The sequence below is a fragment of the Heteronotia binoei genome, chromosome 10, assembly GCF_032191835.1.
Source record: "Heteronotia binoei isolate CCM8104 ecotype False Entrance Well chromosome 10, APGP_CSIRO_Hbin_v1, whole genome shotgun sequence".
NCBI classification, from domain to species: Eukaryota; Metazoa; Chordata; class Lepidosauria; order Squamata; family Gekkonidae; genus Heteronotia; species Heteronotia binoei.
This window is the reverse complement of record NC_083232.1, coordinates 29,593,500-29,614,034: the sequence shown is the minus strand read 5'-3', so window position 1 is coordinate 29,614,034 and position 20,535 is coordinate 29,593,500. Positions and strand designations below refer to the sequence as shown.

Below are 20,535 nucleotides of genomic sequence, written 5' to 3'. Positions count from 1 at the left end.
TAGATGGACCACTGGTCTGATCCAGCGGGGCTCCTCTTATGTTCTTGAGGTTTACTGTAGGTTTTACCCTACTCATCCTGCATTGAGTTCCACTTCTGTAACTTCATTTTCTGCACTGTCATGTCTGATACCATTTTCTTTATGAATTGCTTTTCTAAATTTTGTAATCTTAGTCCTATTGCATATTTCATTGTGTGTCCTACACTGTCCGATTACATCATTTTATATGGTGTGATCCACCTTGCATCTCGGTGAGAACAGTGGTCTATAAATAAATAAGTTCTAAACTGCTTGCTTCAGTTCCCACAGCCAGAAGCTTTTAGTTGTGCTCCAAACATGAAAGGAGGAGAGAGGAGTAAGAGGAGTGCATGAGAACAAGCTATAGTTGTTCACATTGCAGACAGATCTCGTTTTTCACGGATCTGAATTTTTCATTTCCAGATTATCTTCATAAACAGCATAAGTACATGTCACAGAAGTCTAGTGGTTGCTAATATTGCAGTGAACTTTGGAGATACTTGGATTGACTCTGTAAGATTAGAGTTGGGTAGGGCTTGCTTGTGTAGTATTCCATCACTGTCATAATTTCAGGGGAGCAGACTTCTACATATAGGTCTCCTGTTGTAGGGGCACAGCATGTTTTTGTACTTGAAAAGAAAGACATGCATCTAGCAATTTTTGTCAGGTGGGCAGAAGTCAGATTACCCATAGGCCAGTCATGTATGGAACTGGGGGCACACACAGCCTCTGCTTGTATGTGCTAGAACACCAGGGAGCTTTAAACTAGATTCATTGACTCATAACAGAATATTTCAGCAAGCACAAAGGTAAAAAGCATTGCAGTTCATTCTCAGCAAGTTTCTAAAGATGAGCAAGAATTTCTGGAATCTAAACTCTTACATAACCACAAACTTTGCTAAATCCAATTAGGTTTGTGTTTAATAAAGTGTTGAAGAAACATTTAATTCCTTAGGATGGTAAAAGTATGACTTTATCTTGCTTAAAACATCTCTTCTAAATATCACTAGATATTTTTGTGAAAGAATATTTTTATCCAGACTCCTGCACTTTTAAGTTACTCTTTCCTGGAAATAAGTGTACATCCGAGAGGCTAAATCCTATTGCTGAACTTTAAAAATGAGGTTCCATTTTTTAATGAAAGCTGTGGCTTCAGTGTAACTTATTAATGCTGATTAGTTATTTGCAAGCTCTACTAACTTCTTTAAAATATGATTGTGTATTTATATGGAGAATGATTTGCGACTGAGTGTGTTTGTTACTGGACCGTCTTCCCTAGAGCAGTCCTGCGATGTCGTTACATAAAGGAATTCAAGGCCAACAGTAAGAGCTGAAAGCATGTAAACAGAAAAAAAAATCAAGTAAAATGATTAAAATTTAAATAGGCTTTAATGTTTCTGTGTCTCATATCCCAGATTCTTTGGATGTCTTTTACAAAGAGAATAAGGGAATGCTTCTGCTGACTTTCTTAGGCATCTAAAATGGCAATACTATCTCTACCCAAAATTCTGATGGAGGGCAAAGTGATTTTTGTTACTCCTAACTTGTCTGTTCATCTGTTTTTCTTACTAGTTTGTTTTTCACAAACAATTCCTTCAATCATCTCATGATTCTTTTAACTCTATAAACCTTTGAATTTCTCAGCTCTTCTGTTGCAAATAAGATTTGTATATTTATTCCACACGTGCTTATATTTCATTATGCCTGTTTTCTCTTTTCTAATTTATCTGTGTGTTCTCTCTTACAGAGACATGTAACTCAATCAAGTGGTAACCGAAAATTTAAATGCACTGAATGTGGAAAAGCTTTCAAATATAAGCATCATTTAAAGGAACACCTACGAATCCACAGTGGTAAATATTCCATGTCTTGCTTGCCAGAGTAGAATATTGTTTACTCTTTCTCTACTATTTGTAGTGTGAAAGCTGCATCTACTAATAAGTCCTGTAGTATAAATTACACCTTTTGTTTTGTCTGTTAGAGATCAGAAGTAGTGAGGAATGCCATATAGATAGTTTTAATATGTAAACTAAGAAGTTCTGTAGCTGCCTGGTTATCATACTGTCTAGACTGGGGAGGGGGGTGGCAGCAATGTATTATTTCTTTCACCAAAGATAAAATGTTGCTTCTGAAAACTTCTGCTTTGTTTTATTATAATTTTAACTTTGCCATTCATTCTAATATCATTACTTTGACCTGGATTTTTTAAAACCCTGTTTCTTATTCCCTTTTTCTAAGGAGGGACCCTAACACAAACGCTGTATTGATCCAGCTGAGCCAATGACCCCCTCAATTCCAATATACAAATAGCTGTTTCCAAAACTTACACTTTATAAATGTTTTTGACTTTATGAACACACAGAATCCTGATTTTGTAGCAGACATTAGACACAACTCAGTAAACGTCCCATTGAAATATGTTTAAAGAGAGTGTACAGTGAACTGCTTACGTCCATGTGGGGTTTAAGTCACTAGGTTTCACTGGACTGTATTCATTGTAATGCTTTCTTCCAAAGCCTTTATTGCAAAATTGCATGCAAGGGTGATTTAATGGCAGGGCCAGCATCAGCATACAATGAGTTGGGGCAGCTGCCAGGACTCAGAGCCTTTGGAAGGTTTGGCTTTTGCTGACGTCCCCTGCACACTCACTCACTAGCACTCCAGTACCCCCTGGTCTGTGCTGCAAACACTGGCCAGTGGCACTGGGGAAAGGGCTGCAGGCAGTTGTGTCCATAGGAAGCGAGATGATTTGTGAGCAGACAGTGGGAGAACACAAGCATATTGGAGGCAGGCATGGGGGGGGAGGCCCCCAAAACCTGGAGCCAGGCCAGGATAAGGGTATACATATAATTTGAAAAGCTTTAGGATAGTGGGTGTAAATATTTTTTTTAAAAAATTCATTTACTATATTATAATGCTGTATCTTCTTTCCCCATAGGAGAGAAGCCATATGAGTGCCCAAACTGCAAGAAACGGTTTTCCCATTCTGGTTCCTACAGCTCCCATATAAGCAGCAAGAAATGTATCGGTTTGGTGCCTGTGAATGGCCGAGCACGATCAGGGATCAAGACATCTCAGTGCTCTTCCCCATCCCTTTCTGCATCCCCGGGTAGCCCAGCAAGACCACAAGTCCGGCAGAAGATAGAAAACAAGCCCTTACAAGAACAACTTCCTGTAAACCAAATTAAAACTGAACCTGTGGATTATGAGTTTAAGCCCATAGTGGTTGCTTCAGGAATCAACTGTTCAGCCCCTTTGCAAAATGGGGTTTTTAGTACTGGTAGCCAATTACAGGCAGCCAATTCTCCTCAGGGTGTGGTGCAAGCTGTTGTTTTGCCAACCGTCGGTCTGGTGTCTCCAATAAGTATCAATTTAAGTGACATTCAAAATGTACTCAAAGTTGCAGTGGATGGCAATGTTATAAGGCAAGTATTGGAGAACAGTCACACCAGTCTTACATCCAAAGAACAAGAAACAATCAATACTGCATCCATTCAGCAAGCTGGACATTCCCTCATTTCAGCTATCAGTCTTCCTTTGGTTGATCAAGATGGGACAACCAAAATTATCATCAACTACAGTCTGGAGCAACCTAGCCAACTTCAGGTTGTTCCACAGAACCTGAAAAAAGAAAACTCTGCCCCAGCAAACAGCTGCAAATCTGAAAAGTTACCCGAAGATCTCAGAGTGAAATCCGAGAAAGAAAAAAGCTTTGAAGGAGAGACCAATGATAGCACTTGCCTTCTTCGTGATGACTGTTCAGGAGACCTTAATGCACTTCAAGAATCAAAGCACTATGATGTGAAAAATGTCTCTCAGCCACCTCAGGTCAGTGGCGCAGAAGCTGAAAAGTCTGAATCCTCTGGTTCATCAGAAGCAGGGGAGGCTAACCTGTCTCCTGGTCAACCTCCTTTAAAGAATCTTTTATCCCTTCTAAAAGCCTATTATGCATTAAATGCACAACCAAGCTCAGGAGAGCTCTCCAAAATTGCTGATTCAGTCAATTTGCCATTGGATGTGGTAAAGAAGTGGTTTGAAAAAATGCAAGCTGGCCAAATTTCTGTCCCGTCATCAGGACCATCTTCCCCTGAGCCTGACAAATTAAAAAATTCTGTCGATGATGAAGCCCCTACGGGAATTACGGCTCCAAATGAACAGCAGGACATCGCATCAGATTCTCAAAGCCCTCCCAAAACAGATAAACCACAGACTGTGTCCGTGGGATCTACTCGGAATGATTCACGGAGTAACACACCATCCCCATCACCTCTTAACCTCTCTTCATCTAGAAATTCACAGGGTTATGCGTACCCTAACGAGGGTGTCCAGGAAGAGCCACAAATAGAACCTCTTGACCTTTCACTACCAAAGCAACATGGAGAGTCCTTGGAACGATCTACTATAACTAGTGTTTACCAGAACAGTGTTTATTCTGTCCAAGAAGAACCTTTGAACTTAACTTGTGCAAAAAAAGAACCACAAAAGGACAGCAGTATTACAGACTCTGAACCAGTTGTAAATGTAATCCCACCAAGTGCCAATCCCATTAATATTGCTATACCTACAGTTACTGCCCAGTTACCTACAATTGTTGCCATTGCCGACCAGAACAGTGTTCCATGCTTACGAGCTCTTGCTGCCAATAAGCAAACCATTCTTATACCACAGGTAGCTTATACTTATTCCACCACAGTCAACTCTACCATTCAAGAAACACCAAAACAGCAGGTGCAGCCCAATGGAAGTCAGGTATCTAAGGTTATGTGTTTTTATATATAGAAAAATGTAAGATGATGAGGCAAATGTGAAATCTAAGACTTCACCAAACAAAATGAAGGGAAATGTGGTATTGTTAGATTCTTTTAAATGGCAGTGCATGGATGGATAAAAGTATTGCAACCTACTTCATAAAAGGTAAAAAAGGTACTCCCCTGTACAAGCACTGAGTTGTTACTGACCCATGGGGTGACATCACACATCACAACGTTTTCATGGCAGACTTTTTATGGGGTGGTTTGCCATTGCCTTCCCCAGTCATCTATACTCCCCCCACCCCCCAGCAAGCTGGGTACTCATTTTACCGACCTCGGAAGGATGGAAGGCTGAGTCAACCTTGAGCCGGCTACCTGAACTCAAGTCGTGAGCAGAGCTTGGATTGCAGTACTGCAGCTTACCACTCTGCACCATGGGGCTCCTCAACCTACTTCATATTGAGTATAAAAAGGGGGTGGGCATTTCATTCAATCTACTACCAGCCATTTAGACATACACTGTGACCTGGTCTCATGGATATACATAGAGCACAGCAAGAAGCTGAGGGTGTTATTTCACTTGCCTAGACTATATAGGATTCCCTCGCATTATCTGGTTTTTCTGAACTTTCATAACCGTTGTTTTTTTCTCTTTTTGGTTACATTTTGGGGCCCTTCCTTAAAAGGTCTAAAAGGAAATTATATGCGTGTATGAAAGTCTCCATTATCATGGTGTTGTGATTATGGCAATGTGAGATAGTCTTTATTTTCAAAACTCTTCTTAAAAGTTACATACTCCACCTGAGCAAATTGCCAAAGAGAAGACTGGTCTATTAAATGTCCACACTGTCTAAAAGTTGGTTTAGTGCCATTTCACTCCCCTGACTACTGCTGTTTCTTTGGGGTGCTGTTTTCTTCTTCCTCCTTTGCTCTCTTTCTTCTTGTCTGGCTATAGAACCATTGAATCCATTTGGCTGATCTGTGAGGCTTTGTGTATGGTCTTCAGTGACATCACCCTGCTATTTCTGACATGATGACCTCACCAGCAAAGAGCAAATGGGGGTAAAGCATGAGGAAAGAGCATCATCAGAAGAAGGGGATAGCTGCCAGCAGGGAGTATTCAGAAAACTTAAGCAAGGGTATCCAGGGAAGAACTGTCCATCCCAGCTGCAGTATGTCTACATAGAGCAGCATTGCCGCATTGGAGTCCACCACACTGTAGCCTATGGATAGATATTCTGTCAATAGAGCCCTTTTGCATACATGGATCCTCTCCCTACCATGTCTGTGGGCCAGCCGCCGTGAGCCTGCTCCGGCGGGGAGGGTGGGATATAAATAAAATGTGTTGTTGTTGTTGATATGAGCAAGACCAGCACACCCATTAGGTGACTTTAGGCAGTCACCTAAGGCACCAAATTGGGGGGGCCCCACATGACTCAGGGTGCCCACGCCCGGCCACATGCAGCTCCAGCATCACTCACCCCAGGCGCCCACATGGCACTTCCGTCGGTGCAGCACCTAAATCCTTCTGCCACACCAGGACTCCTGAGTGGGGAGGAGAGAAAGCTCTCTGCATGAGCTCAGTGACCCTGCTCTTGTCATCTGTCCCCCTTTCCCACGCCAGGGTCTGAAGGGTGACCAGCACCAACACTGCCCACTGCCGATGGAGCTCCAGGCCATGATGGGAGGCTCTCTACCCAGTCCCCTAGCAACCACCCACAGACATAATTGGAATCCCCCCCCCCCCCGGCAGAAGGGATTCCCACCTGCTCCACAGTTACTTGGCCAGGGTTAGCAAGGGATCTTCAGCTTGGCCTGGTGCACCTGCATGGCAGCCCCAAGGGTGATGCAGTGCCACCACCCCGCCAGGTCAAGCCAGTGCTGCTTGCTCACTCAGTCAGACCTGCCACATCTTGGTCCTCTAGACATCTGCACATCCACAGACAGGGCAGGGAGAGCTGGAAGAACTAGCTGGCATCTCAGGAGGCATCTGGGGAGGGTCCCAGGTGAGTTGTAAAAAACTACAACTCCTAGGATGCCATGGGGGTGGGGCAAGGCCTGACAGATGCTGGCCGGGGGTGGGGAGAGGAGAGGCAGTGAAGGCAGAAGTGGCCCTGTTACCTAGCCCGTCCATCCCATGCTGCCATGCATGCTCTCTAGCACCCACCTGCTGGTGCCTGTTGCACTTGCGCTCCACCCTAAGGTGAGTTGCAATCAGGGAGGAGGGCACACGGAACCTTGGTATCACTTTATGGGTAGAAGGTGACATCAGATGCCCCATGTGGCACTCATGCAATGACTGTGCGAGGGTGGCAGCAGTCCTGGGGGTGAGGGGGGCCAGGAAATCAGCAGCAGGAGGGCTGTTAGCCTAGGGTACCAAAAAAGCCTGGCGTTGGCCCTGCATGTGAGCCTATACTTTATTTCGCTGCTTTATGTATAATTTATGTGAAAATAACTTCTATTTCCTTTCACTCACTCTAATGTATGCTCATATTCTCTGTGTCACCTTATTGTATTGTTGATCTGAATCTAAATGTAATCTGGTTTTACTACAACAAAATTATCAATGGCTGATTGTATTATTATGAAAATGTACCAGCCTTTAGTATAAATAAATTCGAAATATATATATAGTTATATGAAAGCCAAGATAAACCTATTTTTAAATATACACAAAAATTATAGTACTACAGTGTCTTGGAAACGGAACTTTTGTTTTCTGATATTTTCTTTGCCAAAGTGGTGAAATAATGAACCATATACTGCTAAAAGCCTTTAAAATGATCTTAATGAATACATGGCTCAAACTGTCTTGGTAAAGCTTTTTAATCTATAATTTGTTTCCCTATGAAATGTCTCCTCTGGGTCTTCTTTTAGACTATCTTTACCTTTCCATTCTTCAGACGTGTTTTTAGGCCCCAAGTATCTGCCACTGTTATGAGATACAGATATTTCTGACTTTCCAGTTCTTAGCAAAGTTAGAATGGCAGGTTCATAAAGAGAGAGATGTCACCACAAATAGTGGGTGTATTAGCCAAGCACAGTGACAAATATGTGGTCTATTACAAGCACCCCTCTGTTGCGTATGTTGCATTTTAACAGTTCTAAGAATTTTGTTCCTTAATTCCTTAGGATGAAAGACAAGACACTAGCTCAGAAGGGGTATCTAATGTGGAAGATCAGAATGATTCTGATTCCACACCACCGAAGAAGAAGATGAGAAAGACAGAAAATGGAATGTATGCTTGTGATTTGTGTGATAAAATATTCCAGAAGAGTAGCTCACTCTTAAGACATAAATACGAACACACAGGTATGTGAGCAATGTGATAAATGACTGAAGTGTATTGCTTTGGCCCAGATTTGTACTCACAGACAACTATACATTTGTTATAACTGTTGGCCTCATATAAGAATGTGCATCCCAAATTCACAACAAAAGAAGCCACTACCCAGCTCAGTAAATGTGAACGGTTATGCAGATGTGGATGCCCGTCAAGCAGCACATGAGCATGACTTACACATCTGGAACATGTGGACATTTATCAGCAGTCTTAACAAGTTATATCCAATTCATTTATTTTAATTGTTACAAATGACATGGGCCAAACTAGAAGAGAACAGCAGACATAACTTGTTTATGTGTCTTCCTCATTCAGACGTGAAGCAAGGGGTGTGGGAAGGAGTCAGGCAGGAAATAAAAATACCATAACCAACAGACTGCAGTAAGGCAGAGAAGAAAGTTCAGCTCCCATCACCTTCTGTTATAAAATTAGATCCTACCACATCCTTGCTTTGCCCTTCGACAGGTACGTGAAAAGCAAATGTGGCTGCCACCCTCAAACTAATTAGTTCACCAGCATCAGTTACCCATGCCAGAAATAATTTCAACATGCAATCTTTCATTTGGGATTCATTTGGGTCATATGAACATATGAAGCGGCCTTATCCTGAATCAGACCCTCGGTCCATCAAAGTCTACTCAGACTGGCAGCGGCTCTCCAGGGTCTCAAGCTGAGGTTTTTCACGCCTGCTTGTCTGGACCCTTTTAGTTGGAGATGCCAGGGATTGAACCTGGGACCTTCTGCTTACCAAGCAGATGCTCTACCACTGAGCCACCGTCCCTCCCATCTGAGTCATCAATCTGAGTCCTGTCCATCTGAGTCATCTCTTAACCCAACAGTTTCTAGGTTTTTCACTGAAGGGAATTAGAAATAACTTACTGTCATTTTTGGTTCTTTTTATGAATTAGTCTTGGGCAACAATTTCACGTTTTCAGAATTAGTTTCACTGGCCAGTTAATGCCTTTAATTTTCCTTCTTCTCTGAAACATTGTTCTTCCTAGCCCTTGCCTTGACCTGGATAACCCAGGCTAGCCTGCTTTCGTCAGATCTCGGAAGCTAAACAGGGTTGACCCTAGTCAGTAGGGATGTGCAAAAAAAAAAAAATTTGGAATTACACGGACTCAGAAGTATACAGGGGAAAAAAATCGGAATCCCGTATACTGCTGAATTCCGTAGTTGGAATAGCCGCATATACGGTAGATGTGTGGCTATTTCTGAATATACGGCCCCATTATACCCTATGGGCCATTGAAATCAATGGCAAATAGGGTATATTTGAAGCCGCCTGGAGGGGGAGGGGGTTTGAGGGAGAGCTCCCAAATTTGCAGGGGACTCTCCCCTACAAACCCCCCAAGTCCCAAAAAGATTGGGCCAGGGGATCCCATTCCAGGGGCACCCAAAGAGGGTGCCCCTATTCCACCATTATACCCTATGGACCATTGAAATCAATGGCAACGTAGGGCATAATTAGAGGCTACTGGGGGGCAGGGGGTTTGAGGGAGAGCCCCAAAAACTGCAGGGAACCCGCAGGGGACTCTCCCCTACAAAACCCCCAAGTCCCAAAAAGATTGGGCCAGGGGGTCCCCGTCTTTGGGCTCCCCAAAAGGCCCATTGCCAACAATGATGGGGAAAGCCCAAGTAGCCACTTCCTCCACTACAGTTGTTGAGGGGAAAGTGGCTCTGGCCAGAGGGGGGTTTGAGGGAGAGGCCCCAAAACTGCAGGGCAGCTTCAGGGGACTCCCCAGCATGAAACCCCCCTGGCCCAAAAAGACTGCACCCATCTGTGGGCACCCCAAAAGGAACACTGCTCCCAATGCTGAGAAAAAAACAATTAGAGCCACTTCCTCACTGTAATTGTCGTGGGAAAAGTGGCTCTGGGGAGCAGGAGGTTTTGAGGAGAGCCCCCCAAACTGCTGTGCAGCTTCAGGGCACTGTCCCACACAAAACCCACAAGGCCAAAAAAAAATTGGACCAGGGGGTCCAATTCCTGGGGCACTCAAAGCCAAACCTAACTTCACACCAGGGAATCTCTATAGGACCCAAATGCACTACATCCCTCTACTGTATGAACCCTGCAGTGCAGGCCTGGAACCAATATAAACCCAGTTGCCAACATCACCGCCACACAAAACACAAGGCTGCAGCAAACCCAGATGCCAGCTCTCCAGCCCTGCCCCAAACAACACGGGGAGAGCTGGCCAACCACAACAAGCCTGCTGGTTCTGGGGGTCTCTCACCCAGGTGCCAGCTTCCCTTCCACAGAACACACAATCTACAGATGCCAGCTCTCCAGCCCTGCCCCAAACAACACCGGGAGAGCTGGCCAACCACAAGCCTGCTGGTTCTGGGGGACTCTCACCCAGGTGCCAGCTTCCCTGCCACAGAACACACAATCTACAGATGCCAGCTCTCCAGCCCTGCCCCAAACAACACGGGGAGAGCTGGCCAACCACTACAAGCATGAAAGTGACACAGCCCACACACACCCTCGCCAACCCCCACACCAACCAGAGGTAATTTAAAAAAACCAAAACAAAACCAGCAGAATCAGAAAAGGCCAAGCAACTCAAGTGTTAAAAAGTGGCCTTTTCACCAATAAGAAAGCTCAGGCCAAATCAGTCAACAACACCCCCCACTAAAACCAGAACCAGGAAAAAGGGGACAAAAGTGGCCTTTTAAACAATGAAAATTAGGCCAAACACACACACACACACCCCAAGAACCAGAAGAGAAAAGTAACAACAGCAGAACAACACAGCAGCAACAAATCAAACACTGAATACTTTTAAAACAGTAAAAAACTTAACTTTTAACAATTCAGGAACTTTGCCAACCACCCCCCCCCAAAAAAAAACCCCTTCACCCTAACCCCAAGAAATCTAAGCCACCCAAATAAGGAGAAGTAAAAGGACACTGCACTTTTAAAAGTCCTCTCACTAAATTAAGATATGGGCAAATTGGCAACCCCCCATCAACCCCAGGCCCCCTCCCCAAGCAGAAACCCCTAACCCCAAATAAGCTACCCCACCACCACCACCCCCCAAATCTGGATAAGTAAAGGGACCCTGAGTCTTAAAAAGTCCTTTTACCAACTAAAATAAAAACAAGAACCCCAAGACTGTCTTACCTTGTCTTCTCTACTCCAGGGAAGTCTGGTAAGGCTGAGTGAGATATCAGCAGGCAGCAGCTGAAGCCAAGCAAAAAAATACCTTTGTTTCTGTGGCAGACATTGTACATGCACAGTGGGGAGCTGTTAGTCCAGTCTCCAGCTTTGAGCCCAATGTTGTATGTGCGTGTGTGTAAAAGTGCCGTCAAGTCACAGCTGATGTATGGCAACCTCATAAGAGTTTTCAAGGCAAAAGATGTTCAGAGGTGGTTTGCCATTGCCTAACTCTTCATAGCAATCCTGGGCTTTCTCAGTGGTCTCCCATTCAAATAATAGCCAGAGCCGACCCTGCTTATCTTCCAAGATCTGATGAGATCATGCTAGCCTGGGCCATCAAGGTCTGAGCCCTAAGTAGATAAAAACAGGCATGCATAGGCCCTTCCACACAATCTGGAACACTGCAAAACACACACACACACAAAAAGTGTCCCAATCTACTCTGTTGTATGCCCAGAGGGTTTGCTGCAGACATTCACTTGACTGCAGAGACATCTAGGGTGCCATCAGGAGGAGCAATCATGCTCTCCTTCTACCATTTATAAGTCATCATATGAGTCATTGTTTGTATGGGCCTCCCAATTGGGGCTTGTAGAAAGCCTAAACCCACAGGAGGCCACTGCAGCTTCTCCCCCTGCTAAATGCCATTGCGTTCTGCAAATCTGGTAGGCCGAGCTATCCCTACCCCTCACTCTGTTGTGAACAGCAGCTACAGAAAGGAATTTCTTTCAAAGCACTCTGTTCTATAATGTTGACCTCTTCAGTCAAATATGTATTCCAGGCTGTTTTCATTTCTTTGGTCTTTGGTGTAATAATTTGCCCTTGTGGTTTCAAAAAAAAAAACCAGGCAGTGACACAAGTTAAGAAGTGACAGGGTTGTTCAGCAAGGTTTTCCTTGTGAACCCCGAGGTTCTCTAGAATAAAGTTAGAGTCCAGTAATGCAGGAGTCCCCAACCCCTGGGCCATGGACAGGTACCGGTCTGCGGCCTGTTAGCGACCAGGCCATGAGTTGTATAATTATTTAATTATATATTACAATGTAATAGAAATAAAGTGCACAGTTGTATCATCCTGCCCAGTTGGTGGAAAAATTGTCTTCCACTAAACTAGTCCCTGGTGCCAAAAAGTCTGGGGACCACTGCAGTAATGCCTTTAAGACCAGGACCACTGAATGTGAATTCAGTGAACAGATTCCAGTCCAGCTAGTGCAAACATGCACTTGGATCTAAGGTAGTGTTTCCATGGAAGGAGTGATATTCACCCTTAGTGCACACCTTTCAGCTCCTCCTACTACAGTCCAGAACAATATTCCCTCTATGCTGTGGGGTCTTATAAGCAAAAATTCCACTTCGTGAGCTACTGCATAAATTTGGTTGCTTTGGGGCCATTTTTCCTGAGCTAAGACAAAAATGTGTGAGCCAGAGGCTAAAAAAACTGTGAGCTAGCTCACACTAACTCAGCTTAGAGGGAACACTGGTCCAGAATGCCTCTTGAAATTTTGTTCCTGGGGGTGGGAGAAGCACTTCAGAGGGGCATTTTGGAGCTCCTGCAGGAGTTGGGGAGGCCCGAAAGTTGTGTGCCACAGGTTGAAATCATTCCATCTATGGAACTGCTCTGATAAAGCCAAGCTGGTGGACATTCAAGTTACTGTGGCATTTTGAAGTTGTGTTTTCTTTTTCAGGTAAAAGGCCTCACGAGTGTGGTATCTGCAAAAAGGCGTTTAAACACAAACATCATTTGATCGAGCACATGCGACTGCACTCCGGAGAAAAGCCCTATCAATGTGACAAATGTGGCAAGCGTTTTTCGCATTCGGGGTCTTACTCTCAGCACATGAATCACCGCTACTCGTATTGCAAAAGGGAAGCAGAAGAGCGTGATGGCACAGAACAGGAAGAGACGGCACAAGAGCATCTCAGCAATGACCACACAGGGGCCGGGGCCTCTCCCTCCCCGCTTGACTCGGATGAGAGAGAGAGCTTGACGAGGGAAGAGGAGGAAGACAGTGAAAAAGAGGATGAGGAAGAGGAAGACAAAGAGATGGAGGAAGCGCCAGAAGAAAAAGAATGTGAAGAGGAGGAGGAGGAGGAGGAAGGGGAAGAAGAAGGAAAAAGTGAAAGTAGCAGGAAGGATGAAGAAGCTGTATGTGAAGAGAGCTGCGTGAAACAAGAAGTTATACCGAAAGAGGAGCTGGTGTCAGATGAAGATGCAAATAAAGCCTAACAAACTGATAATGGGATTTTTGTATAACAAAAAAGACAGAAATTTCAGCTGGTAATAAAGGTTGTTCTATACTCTACATGCTTTTCATGGAAGCACAGTAGCCTGTGCACTGTGATTCCTGTTCACTACTGTGTAACAAAAATGGAAAAAAATATAAAAATATATATATCCAGGTGTGCCTGAACCTCAAACGTAGTAATTTTTCACACAGTTTTCAAAGTTTAGGAACAAGTTTGACATGAAACAGATTAGAAGAGATACGGTGACTCTGAAAGCAAAGATTTAACATGTTGTAGGAAACATGTTTTATTTGATATATGTTGAACATCAGTTCATTTTTATCAGTATTAATTTTTCATTCTTTTCGTTGGTTAATTTGTATGTGGGGTTTTTTTTCAACTGTACAATTGGGAGAAATTTATGTTCTTCTTTTTTTAAAAAAAATTATCAGTGAAAACAATTCTGCTAATTCCGCTTCAGTATTTTTATTATATTTTTTAAAATGTGAGAACTTCTGCACTACAGAATTCCCTTAAGCAAAAAGGTATGATGCAGTTCCAAACAGTGCTTGACTACCTTTGTAAATTCAGCTTAGAGAAAGGTAGCAGTTTATGACATTTAGATGTTGTTAGTAGAACATGTTCTCATTTAAAGTGTATTGTTAGCCTTAAGGAAGCAGCAGATAGAAGAACCGAAGTTTCTTACTCATGTGGTTGAAAAAGTGTAGTTTGAAAAGATTGTGGTGGAGTTCTGATTGCAGGGACTAACAGTGTTAATACTGGTGAGGACAGCTAAGTTGTCAAAATCAGTGTTTGTAATTGTGTCTGGAATATGTAGTTTAAAAAAAAACAATATGAAGGATATGACATGAAGCTTTGTATCTCCTTTGGCCTTATGCAAGACCTTGTGTGCTGTAAGTGCCATTTCTCAGTATTTTTAAGGCTCTGACCAGCCTTTCTCCAATATGTGGCCTACAATAACTAGCATTTGTTGATTTGTATAAAACTTCTGTAAACTAAATCATGGGGGAGGGGGAAGACTCAGCCATCAGAAAAGTTTAAAAAGCACTGGTACATTTCATAATGTAACTCTTCAGTATTTTTTAATTACTTGGGGGAATTTCTCTACAGTAATTAGGAAGGGAAATTTCTAATCTAATTTTATTGATTTCAGTAATTTTCAGACACATACATGATATGTTAATGGGCTCATAAATGTTTCCAAATGTTAGTTATTCTGGACCCCATTTATTGACAATGTTAGCTGATTTTAACCTATCAGTATTATTTTATTTCTTTTAGTTTATAGCTCTGTGCAACATTTTGTACTGTATGTTTTCAAACCTGGCAGTATTAATACCCTTCTTACTGACATATGTACCTTTTTAGTTTTAGAAAACTTTTATATTTATGTGTCTTATTTTTATATTTCTTTATTTATTACACAGTGTAGTGTATAATACTGTAGTTTGTATTAATACAATAATATATTTTAGTATGAAAATTTGGAAAGTTGATAAGATTTAAAGTAGAGATGCAATTGGTTCTCTTGCATTGAGATTTGATTTAACAGTGTTATGTTAACATTTATACTTGCCTTGGACTGTAGAAGAGAAGAATTAAAATGGGAATGTATCAATTTTACAATTGCAATCAGTTCATTTTACCTTTTCCCAGTTTTTAATATAAAGCTCTTAAATTTTGAAATTCACTGTCTGACTAATAGCATGATGCTCTGCTGTTTTATTAAGAGATTAGTCTAACCATAAAACACTCATTTCCTTAGTAAGTCAAGCTAGAATAGTCTTCTAAACAGTGTTGGGAACAATGTTTAACATTTCTGTGCCAATTTGTTCCTGTATTCATGTATGTGAGTTACAAATCTGAAACTTCATTTTTTTTTTTTAAGTTCCTTGTTACATCCTGGTCATTTTCTAGTTTTCTACCAGACTCCCCATCTCACAATAAAAAGCGTCAACAAGCCTGATTTACTGTCATTATTGAGTTATAATGTAAGGAAACTATTTCTGTGGGGGAAGCCTGGAGCTGTGTACAGGCATTCATTTCTGTCTAGCAACAAGAGTGGCTTTTCTAGCCCAGATTTCTTCACTATAGATTGATAACTCTAAATGCAGTTGAATGGAGGGAGGGGCCATAATTGTAGCCCTGACCTGGAGAGCCCAGACTCACCTGATCTCGTCAGATCTTAGAAGCTAAGCAGGGTCGGCTCCGGTTAGTGCTTGGATCAGAGACCACCGAGGAAGTCCAGGGTTGCTATGCAGAGGCAAGCAATGGCAAAACCACACTTGTTCATCTTTTGCCTTGAAAACACAGTGGGTCACCACAAGTCAGCTGCAACTTGATGGCACTTTCTGCCTCCATCATCTTCCACTTGTCTTGTAGCAGATTGGATCACAGCAGATTTTGCTCTAGCAGCTGCCGCTCTTAAGAGATTTTTATTTTCTTCTAAAATATAGCTCTGCTCTTATCCTTTCCTATTAGGCATCCTGAGTCCTGCTTGCTGGGGAACAGAGCAAGTCAAATAAATAAATATTCTAGCAAACTTTTCAGAACAATTCTACCAATCCATCTCACTATGGTCAGTGGAAAGGGATTGCTCACCACAGGTATTATCCATATGTATGTGTGTGAGAAGCTGCTTTGTACTGGCCCAGACCACCTAGTGGTCCATCTAGTTCAGTATTGTCTTCTCAGGGTTTCTCAGTTCCTGCTATGTGAGGTCCTTTAATGAAAGCCTCTCATTAAGCAAATGCTTTGAATTTACAGAATTGTAAATTCATCCACAGCAACAGTACTGAACATGCTTCTGGCACCTTGCTTCAGATTTTCTTGAAACTCCAGGAAAACCTGCAGAATTTGATTGGAAGCCGTGACAGGGCGTAAAAAGAGTATGTTCTACAAGCAGTGACAGATCTACATTACTGTTTCCAAGTCTCTTGAGACCATCACACCTGACTTGCCCAGTTCAAGCTTTTTGGGGGAACAAGTCTGAACAAGAATGGCTAGATAAAATCTTGCTATCATAACGCAGTTCTGTTAGTTTTCTTGTTTCAGTATGATGTTACGTATACTGTTGAATTTTGGAAAGGGAATTTATCTTCTGTCCCTTCTGTTTTTAAAAAAAGGTATAACATTTTCTAAAAATGGTAATACATCACACCTATAAAATGTTCCAGTAATTCTGTGTGGCACAGTTCAGCTATATCTTTCTGACCACTGAAAGCATTTTGACGTAAATGTCATATTCATTGTGCTCTATCTCATTTCACACCATTTTACCTGCCATTAAACATACAAAGCGTGCTGTTCCCATATAAGAGAATTTCTTTTGATGATTACATGTTATACGTGCACCCCTTGTGATATGAATAAGTGGCTGCTTAACTAATATACTTAATTGAAGTAAAAAGTAAACACTTTTTCTTTAGAGATTAGCTGGGAATTAGTATTTAAGAAAAGAATGAGGGTAAACTGGCTTTAAACACTCTAATCATAACATAAATAGCTTAAGACTTCCGTAGTACAAAAGTAAATTGGTACCTTTTAAAACTTTATTATATTTCTCTTGTTCACAGGGCATTTTTAGACTATCTTCCATTGAGTTTTAATTATAAATTACAGCCCCATAAGAAGAAGAAATTGGATTTATACCCCACCCTTCACTTGGAATCTCAGAACAGTTTATAATCTCCTTTCTCTTCCTCTCCCCACAGCAGACACTCTGTGAGGTAAGGTGGGGCTGAGAGAGCTTTGTTGAGAACTATGGCTGACCCAAGGTCACCCAGCAGCTACATGTGGAGGAGTGGGAATCAAACCTGGTTCCTCCCAGATTTAGCCACTACACCAAACTCACTCTCAAGGATAGTTTGCCATCTTTGTATGAAGAAGCTGTTCTAGAAATACAAAGTAAATATAAGAATTTGAATGAAAGTATTACATTTTAATCCCTCTATTCCCTCAAGGTGGTAGAATATATACATGAAGATATGAAGTCACCTTATACTGAATCAGGCCATTTGTCTGCTACGGCCTTTGTTGCCTACTCTGACTGGCAGTGGCTCTCCAGGCTCTTACTGTGCCATCCTAAGCAAAGCTACACCCTTCTAAGCCCTGGCACTTCAAGGGACTGAGAAGGGTGCAACTCTGGTTAGAATTGTGCTCTTAATCAGGTTTTTTACATCACCCACTGTACAATCCTTTTTTCCTAGAAATAGTGGGGATTGAACCTGGAATCTTATGCATACAAAGCAGATTCTCAACCATCAAGTCAGGGCTTCAGGTTTCCTCTCTCCCATTCTACAGGGTTACATTTTTGGGAGCCTTGTCATTTCTTAGCTTCTGAAATGTAATGGTCCCAACACAATACCTGTATTGACTTCCTTACTTTCACATGGTCAGATGCATATGCCCTTTCACATGCCCAGTCTCACACAATTATCTAGTACAGGGGTGGCCAAACCGGCTCAGGAGCCACATGTGGCTCTGACATATATTGTGTGGCTCTTGAATCCCCGCTCTGCCCTGTTGGCCTGCTTGAAGAAGGCATTTCTCTCTTTAAATAACTTCTCCAAGCCAAGCCAGTTGGTGGCTTGTAGAATGCATTTAAAGTTAAAGTTGCTTTCTTTCCACCTCTCTCCCCATTTATTGGCCTGCCTGCCTTCCTGTCTTGTGGCTCTCCAACATCTGATGTTCATATCTTGTGGCTCTCAAACATCTGAAATTCATGTCTTGCAGCTCAAACATCTGACGTTTATCCTATGTGGCTCTTACATTAAGCAAGTTTGGTCACCCCTGATCTAGTACAACATGATAGATGAAGAGTGACAGACAGTGACTGGCTGCAAAGCCTCTAGTAAGATTTATGGATGAGTAATGAGTTGAGCAAGGTTTCGCTACTCCTAGTCAGCCACCCCAACCACTATGCTGCGCAAGCTCTCTAATGCCAACACAAACTTCAAGTACATCTAAACACGGTAGAAACAAACCGAAACCAGTGGAAGTTAAATTGTAATGACGTCTGTGTCTACCGATTTTTGTGGATGGGGTGTATGGCCACTGTGGTTTCCCAGCTAGAAAAGATGTGTGTCTATTTGGTACGAAGCAAAGTGAAACTGTGTTCAAGGACCGATTCGGTTCTGTGCCTCTCAGATGTATTTCCACAACTTTCTTGTTTGGCAAGTGGATGTTAAAACCAGTACTTAGCCAGGGACATTCGTTTCAGCACCTGCTCGGTCATGACTTCTACAACTAGTGCCTTTTTGCTACGACGGTATATATAATGAATCTGAATAAAACATCTGGTGCTTAATCTCACATGTTATTTAAGTAAAATTAAATGCAGCGAGGTGGCACTTCGGAGATTCAGTTTCCACTGGCTCTCAATACCTGAATAATTGCAGAGTGTTGGGGGCATGGGGTTTTTGGATATGTTAATAGGAGAGTTTTATGAACAAACTCAGAATTATTTACAGCTGCTTAGTTGTGTTAGCCTGTAGCAGCAACATAAAACCAGGAGTCCTGTGGCACTTTGAAGACTATCCGAATTTATTCCAACATAAACTTTCATGAGTCAGAGATCACTACATCAGGCGCTTGAAGGGAACAGACAAATCTGCCTAAAGGGTGTTCACCTCATGCTTCTGTTGACGTGAGCTCTAATTTACAAAAACTTATGCTGGGATAAATTTTGTTCTTCTTGCCACTGGAATCCAGAGTTATTTACAGTTTCAGTGTGCTTTATTTGAAAGTGTCTTCAGGGCTGTGGCCTTTGTTATTTATTATAAGCAGTCTCTCCAGAAAGCTGATCAAAGTGGATCAAAAAGGTCAAAGCAAATACAATAAAATCATAACAATCACATCCATAAAATTAGCAATATTTTAAAAGCCATATAAATAGCATTAATAATCTAAAATTACATCTATAAAAAAGTCCTCGGGATAGAAAAGAGCCATTGAAACAGCATGAAAAAGATGGAATGTTTCATTTAAAAGCCTGGGTAAATGGGAATGTTTCAGCCTGACACCTGAGGGATAGAGGTGGCACCAGATAAGCCACAACAAGCTGAAACAAATAGTCTGAACAAAATATTGATACATGGATTTTATTTAGTTAGGAAATTTATATACTGCCTCTCCTAAGTCCCACTTGAGGCAGCTTACCAATAATACCATAAAACGTCATAAATTAACAATATAAAAAAGCCATGAAAAGGCTTAAAACTGCCGCTGAGCACCTTAAAAGTACCCATAAAACAGTCCAGAAGCAGATCATAAAACTACTAAGAATATTTTTTTAAAAAACTTACTTAAAAGCCTGAGTAAAAAGACAAATTTTTGGCCTGGTGCCTAAAAGGACAGTAGGGTGGGTGCCAATGCAAGCCGCAAAGGGGAAGCATTCCAAAGATGAGGCACTACCAATAAAAATATCCTGTCACTGGTTGCTGGCCACCTCACCTCTAAAGTCGGGGGGGGGCACAGAGAGCAGGGCTTAAGTGGTGACACAAGTGGTGGAATGGACAGTAGAGAGGCAGGGGGTCCTGCAAGTTCCCCAGCCAAATGTCATCAAGTTTCCCAGCCCCAAGTCTTAAAAGTAAGTAAGAACTGGTGCTTTGAATTGTGCCCAGAACTTTCAGCATAGAGGTGATATGAGCTCTGTATCTGACCTTCAGTACCTTGGCCACCAGAGTCTGGACCAAATGAAGTTTCTAAGCAGTTTTCAAAGGCACCTCAGTCTTGTCTAGATTGAACTTCAGCTTATTTGCCATTTATTATCTTCTCTAGGCACCTATGCAGGACTTCCGCAGACCCTGCCTAAACTGGTAAGGAGAAACAGCTGGATGTCATCCCAGTTGGAGACTTGCAACCAACATTGTACTTTAAGCAATGAGTGATAAAATAGTTTGGACTATTGCCTGATAACAGAATGAGCTCACTCAATAATTGCTTGGAGACCAATACCTCAATTCAACTTCCATAATAGCCATTTATTGCATTTTGTTTTTTCATTTCCTCCTAAA

The 20,535-nt window shown here is 42.2% G+C and overlaps 1 protein-coding gene across 3 annotated transcripts in view; it reads left to right on the top strand.

The window, feature by feature from the left end:
• The window catches only part of ZEB1 (zinc finger E-box binding homeobox 1), a 99,957-nt gene extending 84,472 nt beyond the window's left edge, over positions 1-15,485 (top strand). For all 3 annotated transcript variants that reach the window (XM_060248181.1, XM_060248178.1, XM_060248180.1), the window contains exons 6-9: positions 1,766-1,871; positions 2,957-4,767; positions 7,902-8,082; positions 12,958-15,485. In XM_060248181.1, the coding sequence (XP_060104164.1) occupies positions 1,766-1,871; positions 2,957-4,767; positions 7,902-8,082; positions 12,958-13,499 (2,640 nt within the window). In that variant the 3' untranslated portion in view covers positions 13,500-15,485. The remainder of the gene's footprint in view (positions 1-1,765; positions 1,872-2,956; positions 4,768-7,901; positions 8,083-12,957) is intronic.
• Positions 15,486-20,535: the final 5,050 nt, after the last annotated feature.